Source organism: Lytechinus variegatus, chromosome 18, assembly GCF_018143015.1.
Source record: "Lytechinus variegatus isolate NC3 chromosome 18, Lvar_3.0, whole genome shotgun sequence".
Classification (NCBI taxonomy): domain Eukaryota; kingdom Metazoa; phylum Echinodermata; class Echinoidea; order Temnopleuroida; family Toxopneustidae; genus Lytechinus; species Lytechinus variegatus.
The window spans coordinates 16,930,242-16,948,621 of record NC_054757.1 but is presented as its reverse complement, the minus strand read 5'-3'; the positions used below and the strand labels follow the sequence as shown (position 1 = coordinate 16,948,621).

Here is an 18,380-nt window from a genome sequence, read left to right as displayed (position 1 = left end):
TGATAATGGTATACGGGTCTTACGATATTGATTGAAAAATATTAGTCATTTAAAATACACCTATTGAAATTATCATTTCCTAAAAGTCATTGTCATGTTGTCCCATTAGACTTTGCCCAGATCTATTCTCTCTTTCCCTCTCTGTTATTCTCTTATTCTCTGGGAATGAATAAGCGAAAACAGGGCAGAAAGAGAGAGGGATGATAGGAATTAGCGAAAACAGGGGAGGAAGAGAGGGATGGGAAGGAATAAGCTACATGTCACAAGTTACCCGGGTGAGAGTAAATGCCTTTGACATTCAAACAAGCCGATGGCACAATGAAAATCATTGGAATACTCCCTCCTCCATGGTTTTAGGTCCAACCTTTTAACCCCGCCTTTTATTTCATTAATAAGGGAGATCATGGCATTCTTTTTTTCTTTCACGAAGATTATTATAAAACCCCGGTTTAACCAATGATGTGTACGTAGAAGATAAGTGATTGACGTGGAACGTTGTTTCCTCTTACAGTCGCGCGTGACTTGCAAGTTGACTATTGTTCTCAATGCAGCCTCCTCATTGGTTAATCGTTTCGCCTTTTTTGGCATGCGGTTACTAGGGCATTTCGGTTAGCTCGGCGGTGGCAAAATATATTTTTTCATGGAGCAGGGTCAAAACGGAAGTCAAACTTCGAAGGCGTTTTTCTCTTGATTTTTATTTTCAAGAGCCCAATTCTTCCTGCATTCTAAGGCTAATATCTCCACTAATATTTACTCCTAAGGGTCGAGTGATATATCAAATTAAAGGTAAAGAAACAGGGAATAATAATCACTAAAAAAGTTGGATTTGAAAAATTCTGACTTGTCTCTCATTTCGGTATGACGAGTCACATATGTGAAAATTATGTGACCATCATTACATGTATAATCAAATTTCTTCTACATGTACCATCCCTACTACTACCACCACTACAAAATAGTAATAATTTTTATAAACATTTAAGAAGAAATAAGTGCACAACCAAATAGATTATTTTCTACACTGTACATATATAAGGATTTTTACTTCATATTTTGTCGTTCATGTAGCTTTTCTTCTCTTTAATATCCTACTATGATTCTCCTATTTTTTATCCATATTCCCCCTTCCTATCCCTCATCTCCATCTTCTCCTTCCTCATAGATTTGGAATCTCAAAGTACATCAGACTTTGAAGTACACGCAAGAATGATATCCTTTTCTCACAGGCAAAATTTTTCTGAACCCCATAATATGGGAAGGGTTTAATGGCAAGTTAACCCCACTTATATTTTGAGGTTAAGCTTAGTGCACTTTCTTGTCTCACAATATTTTTGCAAAAGTTGGCTATCCCCCCCCCTACCAACTACAATATTATTTTGCCCTGAAAAATAATAGGGTGAGCCAGGCAATTCCAGTGTCAAACATGAAAGTCTGGGCTTAAGAGGTGTCATGAGAAAAGAAACCCGGCCAAGCTAAGGACGGTGCTTCATGTCTACCCTAGGGGTAACGGAACCATCGCTGGTGTCCAATCAGAGATAGGCACTCATGAATGGCTATTACTCGTCCAGGGGCCCGTTTTTATAAGGGTGTTCGTAAGTTAAGAGCGACTTTAAGAATGACTGGTGAACCGTTCTTACGCGCTTAACCGTCGCCAATGAATATACCATTACCACTATAAAGGATCACCAGTCGTTCTTAAAGTCACTCTTAACTTACGAACAGCTTTATGAAACACCCACCAGGATTATTGAATTTTGTCTGAGAAGAGCAAATATTTCCTTATCCAGGATTTGGCCCTTGCGAAAATGAAAACTTTGGTACAAGTTTAAGTATAGTATGGTACAATGCTGCAGTCACATTTCCCATACGGTGTCCCCACAGTGAGACCAAAACAGCCATTTAGCAGATTTCTATACAAAGGAAGCTGCCAAAAATTGATAAAAACTACTTTTTTCACTCACAGGATGGGCATTGCAGGCAAAATGTGACTGCACCATTAATAGTCAGGTGTTAAGAAAATGTCCTGAGAAAAAGGGTATAGATGTTAGATCAGGTGGGTGTTTCATAAAGCTGTTCGTAAGATACAAATTACTTCATTGAACGACTTGTGATCCTTTCTTGGGCTATGTGATATCCCTATATAATTGATTTATGACCTAAGAACATGTTACATACAGCTTTACGAAACGCCCACCTGGGACCTGTTTCATAAAGAGTTAGGACTGTTGTAACTTTGCCATAATGGCAACTACCATGGTAACCTTGATTTTGATTGGCTGCAACTGTTACCGCGGTAGTTGCCATAATAACAAAGTTACAACTGTTGTAAGTCCTTTATGAAATGGGCCCCAAGCCAGGAAGAAAGAAGAGGCAACCATGCACCAACCTGCCAGGGTAGGGGAAGCATAGATTCCTCCAATCCAGTCAGTCAACACAAAGAACTGTCCTTGACGATACTTCTGTTCACTGTACATGACAACAGAGCTTCCTTTTGGTGCTTTGCCATACTGGGTAAAGAAGAAACCAAAGAAGAATGTAAAGGCCACCACACATCTTATGATTGATCTGCAACCCGATTTCAGAATAAAACGTAGTCGATTATAAAAAAAAGGAATATTTTATTGAGTAATGTTCTAAATCATTGTACGATTTCCTTTGTTCAAATCGTATGACTATGCTATCATCCTTATTGAAATAAAAGCAAATTCAATGTAGTAATACATCTTAGCAATCGTACGATTGGCTACGATTTGAAACTAATTTTGCCTTGACTCAAAAATAAAGGCTTGCAATCATCAATTTTGTTATATTAGTATTCTTATTGTTAATTTGAACCTCAAGTAAAAGGATACTCTTTAAAAAATGAGCAAAATGCGATTTGTACAAAAATCGGATCGTGGACCAGTGGTAATGTGTGCAGTGGCCTTAAAGAGTAGAAGGCAAAAATGAAGAAATGCTATTCTCCTCTTATGAGATTATAAAGATTAATAGACAACGGAGAGGATCCTAATGAAATGACTGAATGCTTGCGCAAGTGACTGATCATTTATTTGCCCTAGCACATACTTGTAGATTGACTTATAACCGGTGATGAGTACTGATGAGCGGTCATGAGTAAATTACACTGTATAATGACCAGTCACTGTTTTGAGATGAAATAGATCCTGATATGATTGGCTGTGATTGGCCGATCATACATTTGAGATTGGGATGGGTTATCAAATAACAAGGATCCACATCACTTTATAACAAAACAAAATAAGTATCTTCTCACAATAAGAGCTCAAGATAGATTGCATTTAGGAACTGTGAGTGTTTTATATTCATACAGAAGCATGTAGTTAGTGTTCTATTACTATTAAGAACAGCTCATGGTATCAACCTATATGTAGAAATGTCACTTTGCATAACATTTCAGAAGCTTCCCATTTGAATTGTGATAAATTATTCAATTACAAAATGTTTCATAAAAAATATTTTTTCAATGATTGTTAGCTATTTGTTTCATACGACTTCCCTCTAGGCTGACCCAAAACTATTTGTAAATTCAGGTTGCCCAGTTAGCAGTGTACACATACTTTGCAAAAACTTGACCTATTCGGTCTTGAATCCCTAATTCAAATCCTTCCAAATACAATAAGTCTGCATGACAACAAATGCACTTATAAGCCTAAATGCATGTACACACACTTGTATGGTAAGTTTGGAAGTTAAAGTGCAATCAATCAAAATGTCATGTGATCCAATTTGAACAAATCAGATTACAGGATATCTTGGGATATTGTAAACCCCCCAAAAGACTTCAGGTTTATCAACTTGTAAATAACTCCAATCTAAAGACAGCTTTAGTTGTAGTTTATCTTCCTACAAATATAAACAAGAACTTGTCCTCTAGGTTTTTATCTTGTCCATGAACAGATTTACATTTGCATTTGATGATGAGACCCCCAGAGGAACTCCACGATCATTTAATTAATGAAAACTTTTCTCAGATTTTTAGGCATGATTTATCATTATCTAATTAGTTGGATCATTTTTAGGAGAAATCATCAGTATAGTTTTATATATTACGTTGTGGGTGACATGTATGTAGATTTTCAACGTAAACGCCTAGAGGACAGATTATTTGGGAACCCCGTCCCCTTAATTAGTTGGATCATTTACAGGAGAAATCGTCAGTACAGATTTGTATATTACGTTGTGGGTGACATGTAAGTTGATTTTCAATGTGAACGCCTGGAGAACAGATCATGAGGGAGGGTATTCTGACCCCCCCCCCCCCGGCCTTCAGGGCTCCGTAACACAAAGATTAGCGATCAATCGCTAAATGAACTGACCAATCGATATCAATGTTACACGCACGTTAGGTTTAAAATACTGACTAGGGACCAATCAGTGCGGTTCTTTCATATTTGCAATCCATTGCAAACCTTTGTGTTACGGAGCCCAGATGGGTCTAAACATATTGAACTTGCTCAAAGAATGGTATTAATTACATCACACTAGACACTTCTCGGTAATCCACACAGGAAGTTCCTACCTTGTGTAAATCGGCTGATATACTGGTGATCCCTGCCACGCTGAAATCCGCAGGGGGTATGTCATGCCCCCCTAGTCTCAAGAACGGGTACAAGAACCCACCCATGCACATGTCAATGTGAACGGGGATGTTGTACTTCACACCGAGCTGGGGTCAAAAAAGGTGAAAAAGTTTACAATGTTATCTGTAATTGTTGGTAAAACATAAAGTTCAATTTATCGTAAACTAACAAATATTCTGCAATCAATAGCAATGTCAGCAAATGAAGACATCTTTTCAATTGCTAAGTCTTTTGACAAGCTTTTGTAATCTGACAGATTACAGTGTTGTAACCATAAAATATCATATTTATATATTTATATCATATGTATCATATTTTGAGTGGGTACACAATCAAAATACATAGAAATTGCAAAACTTCATCCAATATAACATCTTTATATCACATCCTACACATAACTTTTTTTAGAGAATATCATACCAACTGAATTGGAATTGTAACATGTACTTTAGAATATGGGCATTAATATATCTATTTATATAGCACAGTTAAATGCGTATACGCCACTGCACTTGATACTTGGTATTGAGATTCGAGTGCAGCGCGATGTGGATCAAATGTCTTGGTGAGGCAAACTACAAGGGTGGGATTTGAATGCATAACCCTCTGTTTTAAAGTCCGGAGACTAGTCCACTGGGCCACAACGCTCCACTTTTGGAAGGAACTCACAGCATTCATGAATTCCTTCCTTGAAATGCATACTTGGGTGAAGAGTGGCAAATCTTCATTATTGTATAAGGAAAGTCGCATCAATAAAAGCAGGTGGGGGTTGGATGAAATGGTGATCAATCTTACCCTAGAAACCCATTACGTCAAACTTCCCTTTGAAAAAATACCGCAGTTCGGATTGCGAACTGTTGTGTTGTACCCCATTTTCCATTTGGATCTCCTAAAATCATTTCCAAGCCCTTATCAACCGCGCTTGGCCAAGTAATCCAGGGGTAATCCCCGCTGTCTCAATTTCACCCCCACAGGCCAGTATATGAGCGTTGAGCAAAGGACAAAAAGATAAACAACAGCTGCGCTATTACGTAAGACTTCTCTGCCTGTAGTAGGACCTTCGGAATGAAATTATTGTATTCCATATTTAATCACGTTTTCAAAGGCATATTGTATTCAGTAACCCAATGTTAGTCCATTTTCAATTTCGAACGAAGAAAATAGACCTCGGAATAAGGAAAGTAAGCGAATAAAAATGACGGCATGCTTACAGGGACCGCACTCAGCGCTGCGCATGCATCCCATCGTGTGTGGCCCCCTGCTGTGACTGTATATGCCGGGCTGTTGTTTTATCTTCGGACCAACGTCAAGAAACAGGTGTTTAGATACTTAAATTGCTTTCTTGAGGCAGTTACGGCTGGAGAAGAGAATTGATGAGAAGGGGAACTGGGGTATAGTGTTCTCAAATGGAAGTTTTTTGTCATGCTCTGATACATGTAGGATCAACGACTCCATTTGGAAAGCGTAGAAGAGGGCAATGAAAGGGATTGATTAATCTTACCCTGGCCACTTCTGAGTTAAATCAATGATTCAATGTGGAAAGCATATAGAAGGTAGGTGAAATGAATAAATACCCTGGCAACTTCTGAGATACCATGCATATAAATGACATAATGTGGAAAGCATGAATGGGGGGAGTTTGAAAAATGATTAATCAGTCTTACCCTGGCAACTTCTGAGATCAATTCAATGACTCCATGTGGAAAGCATAGAAAGGGGATGAATGGGATTACTTAATCTTACCCTGGCAAATTCTGAGATAGGATCAATGACTCCACGTGGAATGCATGGAACGGGGCGGTGAAAGGGATTAATTAATCTTACCCTGGCCACCTCTGAGATATGATCAATGGCTCCATGTGGAAAGCATGGATGAGGGGAGGTGGGTAAAAGGGATTAATCAATCTTACCCTGGCCACTTCTGAGATGGGATCGATGATTCCATGTGGAAAACTTGGACCAGAGACAACCAACATACAGGTATTCTTGTTTATCATCCGTTTCATGGCCTGCAATTGGAAAAAATAGCCAAAAAATTCAAATAACAAACAGTGAAGTGTACACAATGCTAAAAATAACAGCAAATATATTAGCATCATTATTACCAGAATTTGATAATACTTATGATGCCCCACACAAATTAAATTAAATTTTACAAATTAAGATATTTGTCAGATGAGAACATTCAAGTTTCACTGGTCAATGCAATTAAAAAACCGGATCTGTTGGGTGCTTCATAAAGTCATTTGTAAGGTTATGAATGACTTTAATGTCAAGTCCACCTCAGATAAGTGTTTATTTATATCAAAAGAGAAAAAAAATCAGGCAAGCATAAAAATTCCATCAAAATCAGACATAAAATAAGAAAGTTGTGATATTTTGAGATTTCACTTATTTTTCAAAAGATAGTTAGATGCACAATTTGGTCACATGGATATGAGAGAATCTATGGTGTCCCTCACTCACAATATTTCAATTTTTACGGATTTGACAATAATGATTTGGATATACATGTAATAAGGATTTTATTTTTATTGGCATAACTTTGTTTGCCACAGTTTTTTTGAGGCAAAAGTTTTATGCAAAAAGTTTCACTTTTTAGTCTTGAAAGAGTCTCACCTGCATTACAAGATTCAATATAGCAGCAGTGCTGACTTTGTAAACTACTATAAAATAATTATTCATAAAAAACACCATACATATGATACAATACAAATTGACCATAAATGATATTTCAGAGCTGCCAAGTTGTATTTTGCATTTTCAGTATTTTTATCCCCAAAATCAGTATTTTGACAAAAAAATCCGTATTTTTACCATGAGATAAATATGCATGCCTTATAATGGCAAAGTTCGATCACTTCTTACATTATTTTGCGCCGCACACCGTCACACACGAGACCGAAAGCTTCAGTCTAGATTTTGGTTGTTCCGCTGAACTGCGTTGGCTGACTCACCAATACATAGACTGAAGAATTTGGAGGCCCGTACGTACAGACAACGTATTAGCAGTAACGTTAGATCTAACATTCGACGGAAACCTGGTTTTTTCCGATCGTTTTTTTGCACATAAAATCATAAAATGTCACATTATGAAAAAGAAATTGCATCCATATTTACGGAAAAATGTATGAAATTCAGAAATATCGTACCTTAGACCGCAGTTACGGCTAATTCGTTTCAAATTATGATCGAAACATCGTCATCTTCGATCCTTCCGTCGGTCAACGTAAGTTGCCATCTTGGATGACGTCATCATCCTTACAGACGTATTTACCAGTCGCAAAATATTGGATTTGAGCCGCTGCTTTGCGCTTGTAAACTACATGCGTGCGCTCGGAACTTGTCACCCGCATTGATTCGCCAGGATATCGAAAATTCTAATCAGAAAGCCTTGATGAAAGCATAACTCATTGAACGTCAAGGGCAGCAACACACGGAATACCTTTTCTTCTCTAATTTGTTTTTTCCCGTATTTTATCATGAAAAAGCGTACTGCCGTATTTTAAATTGATTTCCGTATGAAATACGGAAAAATCGTACTACTGGGCAGCTCTGATATTTGACCTCGCTCATGTCACTTGTCAGTGATATTTGATCACCCTTATGTCAACAATTCATAAACTATATCCATTAATAATTACCTCCAACATGGCCAAGGTTCATTGACCTTAATGACCTTTGACCTTGGTCATGTGACCTGAAACTTGCACAGGATGTTCAGTGATACTTGATTACTCATATGTCCTACATGTAGTTTTATGAACTAGACCAATTCAATTGTTGATAATTCAAAAAATTCCCCCCAAAAGCCAAAGTTCATTGACTCCTATTTCAAGAACAGGTTTTTTTTTTCAGAGCCCCTGATTAGGTGGCATATACATAGGTCTACACATATTTATTACAATTCAAGTGACCCCCCTTCCTCACTACACATGTGACCAGCCACCCCGAAACCAACAATAAGTCGGCCAAAATGAAGTTTGAGATTTTTATTAAGTTTGAACAAGCACATCCTAAGCTTTCAATTGATATGTGATTTGTCAAACTTCATCAACAATAACTCACTCAAATACTTGATTGAATGCAGAGAAAACAAAGCCAGAGCTTCAGAGGATAGGAGGAAAACAACGTTTGAAGTTTATGTTGAATCAAGCATGAGATGTGCACTCTGCGCAATTTCAATGGAAACTTCCAAGCATTCCTCAAACACTTGTGTCAAACAAACTCAAACTCATTGTATCTTTTTTCTATTCAACTTTACAATTTGAAATATTTACAGTAGGAAAATAAAGAAATATTCCTTCAGACAAGCTCTTTTATTTATGTATTTCATTTTATTTATTCATTTATTTTTATTCTATTATTTATTATTTTTTTATTTTTTTTTTTATTTTTTTTTTTTGGGGGGGCTTTTTAAAGACCAATTTGCTATTTGGGCTCTTAAATGAGAATCTTCCCTGACTATAATATTAGTGGTTTTAGGATGGTAGGTCACATGTATGGCATTCACTATTTCGTCCCTGCATATACCTTTACATCAGCTTCATATGTGGTCTTATTCAAGGGAGTTCTTATAATTCTCATTCCAAATAGATGCGCAGCCTTCTCAAAAGCAGCATGTCCAGAGTCTGGAAGAATACTAGAAAATTTAAAAAATACAAAGTTTATGACATTTTGCATCAACAGCATTTGTAGGTCCGGATTCTGAAGTCAGGTTTAACTTAAACCACAGTCTAACTCTGTGCTATGAAAAAAAAATCTTGGGGAGCGAAAAATTCAAAAGTTCTGTTTTATATTGTATATTTCTCATGTTTACTATTTTGTTTCCTGTTGCTTTCATAATGGAGGAAAATACTTCAGTTATCATTCCCAGACAATTATGAGCAATATGAGTGTCAAATGAGTTAATAAATTGGATGTGTACTGTTAGGAATTTGTGTCCCAATTGGCTCTCCACTATGATACTTAAACCACAACTTTAACAAGGGTTTATAACTTGAACCCGAGTTCAGAAAACGGGCCATAGAGTTCAAAAACATCATTCTTATGCATGAAATTATAACAAACTGGGGACCCGTTTCATGAAGACTTAAGCTTGTTTTAATAATAAATGCGCAATTTCTATATCAAATTTACTATCGGCCAATCACACTGAATGATTCCAGTAGCTTTACACTGTAATGGCAAATTTTGTGAAACAGAACCCTTGTTTGGGACAATATCATTGTTACCTGTAATCATGCATTTAAAAAAAGAGAGTAAATTTTTTTTTTAAATACGAAAAGGATGGGATACTTTGTTGTATATGACACCAAGAATCTACATCATTTGATTGGTTGTTTGATAACAATCATTCAGCACATTTTCCATGGTCTCATCATATGTGCCATTTTGGATCCATACGATCTTGTCCTTTGCACGCTTGACAATCAAGAACACCAGCCCCAGTCGTAAAAAATACTTTTGCATCCGAATTAAAAGAAAAAGAAAGTCAAATGAGGAGAATCTATTTGTAGGTGTCATATAAATATAAAACAAATAATGTTTTCTTTTTTCTTCATGCAATGGACAGAATACTTCATTCAGTGAAAGATGAAATATTCTTTCCATTGCACTCACAAACATTCATCATTTCATCCAAAGGCCTTATTCAGCAAGATCAGAGGATCTGAATATTCTATGCAGTGATACGTAAAATGATGTGATATAATACTAAGAGACATTAAAGGCCTACGTGTATGAGACCTAACATGTACATGTAATATCTTACATTTCTGGTTTACGCACACCTCTTTCTTTCGCCATCTCTCTGTAAGCCAAACACGCTAGTAAGATGCTTTCGGTTCCTCCAGATGTGGTCTAGTAATATTATGAAAAGATAAAACCTTGTTCTGAGCAACATTTTTGTAGAGTTCAAATCAGATGTGGATGGCGAGACAAATCACTTCACCTTTGCTTGTAAATATGCAGTATATGATTCAAATCAAATGATTGGCCAAGTAGTTATAGAAGCTTTTAATGCTATCTCTATAACTTACCATTGATATCAAAATTATTATCGAAGTCAAATTGCATTTGGCCAATCATATTACAGGATTTCAGAAGCTTTGAAAAGTAAAATGTAATTTCTCGTTGATATCAAAATAAATATCTGTGACGAATTAGATCCTGGCAATTGAAGTCAATTGCAAGACTTCAGTAACTTATAACAGTAGCTTGTAACTTTTCATTGATATAAAAAAAAAGAGGACAAATTTATAGTATTTCACAAAATAAATTATCACAGCAACTTGTATAGACATGAATGGCAAATTTGCTCTTGGCCTATCAGAATGCAGGATTTCAGTAGCTTTGTAATCGTAGCATGTTACCCGACACTGGTATCAAGATTAATATCAAAGACAAATTGATCCTGGCCAATTATAATGCAAGGCTTAAGAATCTTACATTAGCTGGAAACTCATTGATATATATTTTGTTTAAATTAACAAATTTGCTCTTGGCCAATCAAGTTACATGATTTCTAAACAGCTTAAAAATGGTTATTGATATCAAAAAATAAAAAGAAGACAAATTGCAGTAGTTCATTAACAAATAACAGTAGCTTGTAATATTTCAATGACAAATTTTCCCTTGGCCAATCGTATTGCGGGATTTCTAAAACTTATAACAGTAGCAGTAAATTTGATATTGATGATAGGCTTTGAGAAACAGGGACTTGAGACTTACAGTACCGCATGAGTCTGGGCCACCTTTGAAGATATCACAGCACATAGCCACAATCTCGGCCTCCATCTTCCTAGCTCCAGGGAAGACACCAGGCTGAAGAAGGTTGGAGCTACAGAAGAGCTCAAAGATCTGTGCAGGGCAGAGAGATTACATGTAAGTAAAAAAAAAACAGATATCATCATCGTTATTATCATCATCAACTTTATGATGATGATCATCATCATCTTCATCATCATAATCAACTTTATCATAATCATCATCATCACCTTAATCATCACCCTAATCATCATCACATCACCATTATCATCATCATCACCCTAATCACCCTCATAACATCATCATCATCATCATCATTAGCATCATCATCACCACCATCATCATTATCGGCATCATCATTCAGCATCATACAGTATTATAATACTGACCTGTCCCATAATGCCATAGTTTTCTCCAGTGTAAATTGTCCCCGACACTTTGCCTTCCTGCCAATCTATCTCCTCTAAAGAAAAAGAGACAAGAACACATCTCCAATCTTGATCTCTGCCTTGACGATAAATGTCTTATGTCTAGGAAACCAAGACACTGAAAAAAGGCTAAATTTTGACAAAGCAATCTTACTTTCTTTAGACAATAATATCTGTCCATCTGTTTGGATGTCAAGAGCGTTCCGTGACATTTGCTCCGGCAACATTTGCTCCACTATAAATTCCACACACACATTGAATGACCAACTTCAGCCTTGGATTTACATGTAGCAGTACGCTCTATCCTAAGCCCAACATAAAACCACATTGCAACCCTAATCCTATATCTTAGACACAATAAAGCCTTTAGCAACTGTTGCCGAAGCAAATGTAATGTCGTCAACAGACATGACTCAACTTCGGTCTCATTCTCTGGGATAATTTTCTCGGTATCGTTCTCTATCCTATACCCTAACATTGGCATCCTATCCGCACTAATATTCTTATAATTTCAGAATGGACAAAAAACACAATGGAGATTGGACAAAAACTTTTAAATGTGCGACAGACTTTTGTCTACTTCAGGTGCCTATAAACTATATCGGTGTGACATAGAGATATTTTTAATATCTAAAATTCAATTGTAACTTTTTGTATATAATATCCCACAGATTTACAGCAATTGATTATAGCCTACACATTACAAGGCTGTGACAAAATAATGATCTCGATCTCCCTTTAAATCTGTCCTGGTTGGGCCTCAAAGATGAGATATGCTACTGGTAACAACAGAAACATAAATATTAACAAAGTTGAATAAACGTACCTGTGTACAGAGAAATCAAAACTACATTTAATGTTATCTACAATAAATGATTTTTTAGGAAAATGCTCATTACAGAGTAATGAAGATCAGAAAAATTACTGAAAAATGCCAGTCCATTTACAGTGTGCTCCTAAAGGTCGTTTCCTGTGTTATACCTCAGTCACATTTGTTTTACGGCGGCCATACCCCTAGTCGAAAACAGTTTTTTAAAACATTTTTTGTACCAGCTAAATATAGGTGGTTTGAATAAAAATGAATAAACAGCTGTTTTCGACTCGCCGTAGAGTAAATGTGACAGACATGTTAGCTACAACAGGAACAGCTTAATCAAATGAAAACGGTTCAAGCAAGTCGGAATTACTCTAATCAAGTTTGATGTTCTAAATAAAAATTCTGGCATATAATAAACACTTTAGGATTGCTTTATAGCCTTTTCTATAGAAATTGGATTACCATACCAGGACTTGAACTTCGCATTAAGAAGTTAGTCTTAGCTCACCTAAGCTTTTGTAGTTTTTCTTGAGTATTGCCATTATTTCTCCTTGACTAAGCCCCGCCTCTGGAAGCTTAGTCCTATAGCTCTCACCCTTGGGTAATTTGAAGGATGATTTGGCAATGTTATTCTTGGTGGTCTTTAATTCTTCCTTGATCTGCAAAATAGAATAGGATAATCTCACGTGAAAAATATATATATATATATATATATATATATATATATCAAGCATGCATGCCTCTTTGATATTCATATAAAAGACTTGATCATTGATAAGCTGGCATGATTTATATTTCACTTTCTTTAATTTCTAATATTTAAGTGGAGTTTGGGGGAGCAGGGGGATTTGATTTGGTTTTTAATATTTTTTGTGTTTTTCAAGGTGGAAGTACATCAACGGATTGGATCTTGGGTAAAATTTGAACGCACAACATCTTCTAGAAACAGGTGGGAATCTCTCATCAGGAACAATCTATATTCATCTTAAAACCTTTTGACACAAGGTATTTTACAAAGAAACTGTTAATTTAAATTATAAGTGACCTCCTCTTGGTTTTTCCTTTCATTCTATGTAGATTTGTTAAGCACAAACAGGAAATGTTAGCCAACTAACAATTATTGGCTTTGACTTTTTTTTTGTGAATATTCCGAAAACTTTTTGTTTGGTGAGCAACACATACGCGAGTGCGTTCATGCACATGTGTAAATACAGGGTGCCTGGTCGAGTGGCTCTCTGTATAGGTCCAGGGTGGTATTACATGTATGTGGACATGTCGTGGTCTAGTGATTCTAACACTTGCCTTTCGAATCCTAGCCATGGTGTCTTTTCCTTCAGCAAGAAATTTATACACAGTCACTGTCGACCAAGGTGAGGTGAATTGGTACCCGGCAGGATTAATTCCTTGAAGGCACTGAGCGCCGGTCATAGTAGCTTGAGCTAAAGCCCGGGTAATAATAGCAAGCGCTCTGTATCCTCATGCAAAAAGTGCCATATAAATCCAGCTATTATTATCAATCTGAGATCCATTTTTACCTCTATCAAGGGCAAACCACATTCACACAAGAATTTAAAAATGGATAAATCAATTAAAGGTGATTTCTAACAAGAATATGTTTAATGAGCACCTGTTTAACTGAAAGCCATACATTCTCAAAATTTGAGGAATTTGTGTTTCACCCTAAAAGGTATATTGCTCAAACTGATGAGTACTGACCTTGCTTCCAATAATCGGTGCACTCCTGAGCAGCTTGAAGAACTTTCTCTTTCCTCTCTGCATTAAAGCTATGATGAATTAAATGAATAACAAATATATTTGATTTAAAAATTTTAATTCACAATTTCATTTCCAACCCATTCAACCCTGTGTCTAATATAATTCTGATCAGAGTCCATGGAAACCTGGCTTGATTTACACTAAAATCAAGTAAAACGGTTAAAATTCATTGCAAAAATATTTGAAGATCCATTTTATGCATGTTCCAAATCCAAATCTACTGCTACATAATGTTCTGATAATTTGGTAAAACACAGTTAAAAATACATTCATGTACCTCGGACTTAGATAAAAGTTTCAGTGACCTATAAAACTAGTCCAGTTCTTTGATGTACACTCGTGTATACTTGCTGCAAGCTAGCTGGCAAATGTGACATTATCAGACAAGTTAACCGATAGTAAATATGCTAGAAAACATATACGAGTAAAAATATGCTAGCAAAATAGTGGGGAAGCATGAATGCTAGTGTACGTCATCAGAAGGATATTCAGGACTATTCAGATACTCACTCAGATCTGATTCTGAATACCATGCATACATTTCCATGGCAACAGTGACGACAAATGCAGTTATGGTAACCAAGAGGATGGGTGGCCATTCTGAGAGTGCATCATCGAGATCATCCAGGGCTTCAGCTAGTACAAGACCTGCTGAAGACTAGACATTTGCAGGATGAGCAGGAAGAAAGAATAAAAGAAAAATTGATGGATTATCAACTGCACAGAAGAAATGACGCCATTGCCAGAAAGGAGTAACATGTGATCCTGAAATCCAATCAGATCAATCTAAAATAGATCGTTTATTTTTAGACAAAAAATGTTTTCAGGTTGCAACTTTTTACCTAGACCAAAAATCTTTTTCGGTCAGGGGCAAATCTTAGGATTTTCCAGGGGGGGGCATTTTTTCCAAAGGAAAAGTTTGACAAGCAAAAAAAGGGTCTTCCCTTTCATTTTAACTGCATTTTTATATTACAAATTTTAATTATGCCTCTCAAGGGGGGGGGGGCATGGGCCGGTTGTGCTCCCCTCCCCCCACCTATATGCTTGTGATTTCGGTCAGGATATGCTCCGATTAGACTGGCTTTGCAGCAGGAGGACTGAAAAAAAATCAGAATTTTTTTTTAATAAATCTCTTCAAAAACAGAAGATTTTTCAGTCTACCTGTTACCTTATTACCCATAAAAATATTTCAGATCATTATTTTTGCAATATGCAGTTTGAATATTTCAATAAGTTGGCAAAATGAATTTTGAAATTTTCATTGAACTTGATTAAAGGACATCCTAAGATTTAAAAGGATATTAAACTTGTCGACATTGATCAACAATAACCCAGACAAGTATTTGATAAATGCAGAAAAAACCAAGCAAGCATTTCAATCAACCTGCTTACAAGTTACATTTTTAATTTTACCCAAGCATTCAAATATTTTTTTTTTAAAACCTCCTCTGAAACAACAGATTTTTCAGTCTAGGAAAAGAAGAGATAGGATGTAGATTGTAGGTTAACGTTGGGGCTTAGTTTTTAGGCAAAGAAACATTTGCTATAATTCCACAATCTGAAATTTGTTGCTCAGTATGACAGTCTGTAGCAATAACAAACTAAATGAATTTGTAGCCGGGATCGTAGACATCAAAGTGATCAAACATTGAAACTAGCCTGAAATATATTATAACACTTATTTATTAGTTATTAACAATTTTTTTACTGAAGTTCCATTTTGAAATGAGAAAACATTGCATAATCATGTAAACAAAACATACTACATTTAATAGACAAGTTCATTTTTATTTAGAGTTTTTAGACCTCTATAGATAGAGGTCTAATTTAATTTTGTCAGTCAAAACATAAGTCAAGACTCAAGTCAAAATAATCACAATTCAATTTTTTCAACATGTTCAATCCACCGCCACCCCAAGTTGAAATTAAATTAACCTAGGTTAGGTCCAGGGGAAAAGCATTTGAAAGGCTAGGTGTGATAGTATACAACTATGAAAATCAAACTCTTACCCCGTATTCTAAGATCGAATGAAAAAACGAATCAATGTCCATCTCCAGACTTTACTTCACGAAGATAGCGGGCAGCAACGAGAGTCAAGCAGACAATCGGGATACCCTGTGTATCACTAGCCCACAGTTCCGGCGTGGAGCGCAAGCTAGCTCCCGTATCACTATCACTCGATGACAGTTCAAAGCCAGTCTATGTCAGCTGATTTGGACTCTAATTATTAAAAGCACATTAGCCTGGAAAATTAGACTTTGGAACTGAAGCGATATTCGTTATCTATTTCCTTCTAATTCTTCTCTTATAAGCCTAGCGCCTCTGCATAATGAGCAGTCTTTCAAGTTGATGACTGGTTGCATATTTTATGTGTCACTCTCACTATATATCGCACGTTATTTACCAAAATGTCTCTCCCAAACCCCGCCCCCAGCTAGCCCCGCCCCATCGCCAATGCACTTGAGTTGTCAATCCAATTGTTTTGGTTCTTGGCAGAAAATGTTTGCATAAACCTAATTTCATATAATAAAATACAAAATAACAAGTAGGGATACGACATCATCAGCCCACCTTATGAATAGTCATAGAACCGTTTCACCGGAATAATTCAAATCTTTAAAATTCAATAACTTCGTTGTGATCCAATATTTTGATAAAATTTTCAGCATTTTGCTTTGTGAATTTTACTTTATTTATTGAGATATGTTTCCAGCCTGGACCATCTCTTTAATGAATCTTTGATGTTCCCTTTGCGAAGTCATGTTTCATAGTGGATAAAAAAATTGATATGATCTTGGATTTTTTTTTCATGAAAATCAATTATTTTCATATTCTTTTTAATTGCAGAGACAATGGGAAAATTTTGAATGAATACGCAATTCATTATGATATAGATAGTAGTAGAAATCATTTTCTGGACAGTCCTGTTAATATGATACTTGAAAAAAATGATAATATACTCCAAATTTTCTTGTCATTTTTGGTCAAAACAGATCTATCCTCGGCGTAAGGTCAGGCGAGGTCCCACGCGACAGATCTGACGTCACACGTGACTGAATGTCCTTTTCTTAACGGAAGCGAAGATTATTAAAGGAAAGTCGCTCTTGACCCCAGCTTAGAATTTTAGGAAGAGGCAGAACAAGATAAAAACATCCAGCAAACTATGCCAAGGACTATATGCGATTCATCGACAAGCTCGAGCATTAAACGACAAGTCCACTCCGACAAAAAGTTGATTTGAATAAAAACTGGAAAATCCAACAAACATAGCATTGAAAATTTCATCAAAATCGGATGTACAATAATTAAGTTATGACATTTTAAAGTTTTGCTTAATTTCACAAAATAGTTATATGCACATCCTGGTTGGGTATGCAAATGAGGAGACTGATGACATCATCCACTCACTATTTCTTTTGTATTTTATTACATGAAATATTGTGATTTTCTTGTCATTGTCATGTGAAACAAAGTTTCATTACTCCCTGAACACGTGCAATTCCATTATTTTAACATTTTGTGGTTCAGGCAAGGAGGTCCTAATTGTCAAATTCGTAAAAACTGAAATATTGTATAATTCAAACAAGAAAAACAAAAGAAATACTGAGTGAATGACATCATCGGCTCTCTCAGTTGCATATCACTGAGTTGAGCACAGAACTGTTTTTTTTTTTAAAGCGAAACTTCAAAATGTCATAATTTTATTATTTTCCATCCAATTTTGATGAAGTTTTCAGCGTTATTCCTGTCTGATTATTCTTTATTTATTCAAATCAACTGTTTTCTGGGATGGAATTGACCTTTAAGGATAATGAAACAAATCAAAGTAACAAATGGCATCTGTATCATTTGTAAATAATCATGATTTAATTTAAGTCACTGTAAAAGACATCTTCACAAGTATTATATGTAACAAATCATCATCACACAACTTTCAATTGTAACACATATCATATTTTTATACTTTTTTTATGTAAGTTCAAAAGTAA

At 35.9% G+C, this 18,380-nt stretch overlaps 1 protein-coding gene across 1 annotated transcript in view; it reads right to left on the bottom strand.

The window, feature by feature from the left end:
• Positions 1–16,769, bottom strand: part of LOC121431646 (sphingosine-1-phosphate lyase 1-like) — a 43,643-nt gene extending 26,874 nt beyond the window's left edge. The window contains exons 1-11 of the mRNA XM_041629244.1: positions 16,401–16,769; positions 14,901–15,048; positions 14,331–14,398; positions 13,123–13,273; positions 11,759–11,832; positions 11,334–11,462; positions 10,375–10,463; positions 9,135–9,243; positions 6,512–6,610; positions 4,541–4,687; positions 2,387–2,507 (exon numbers count right to left, since the gene is read on the bottom strand). Coding sequence (XP_041485178.1) covers positions 2,387–2,507; positions 4,541–4,687; positions 6,512–6,610; positions 9,135–9,243; positions 10,375–10,463; positions 11,334–11,462; positions 11,759–11,832; positions 13,123–13,273; positions 14,331–14,398; positions 14,901–15,048; positions 16,401–16,442 — 1,177 coding nt within the window. The 5' untranslated portion in view covers positions 16,443–16,769. The remainder of the gene's footprint in view (positions 1–2,386; positions 2,508–4,540; positions 4,688–6,511; positions 6,611–9,134; positions 9,244–10,374; positions 10,464–11,333; positions 11,463–11,758; positions 11,833–13,122; positions 13,274–14,330; positions 14,399–14,900; positions 15,049–16,400) is intronic.
• Positions 16,770–18,380: the final 1,611 nt, after the last annotated feature.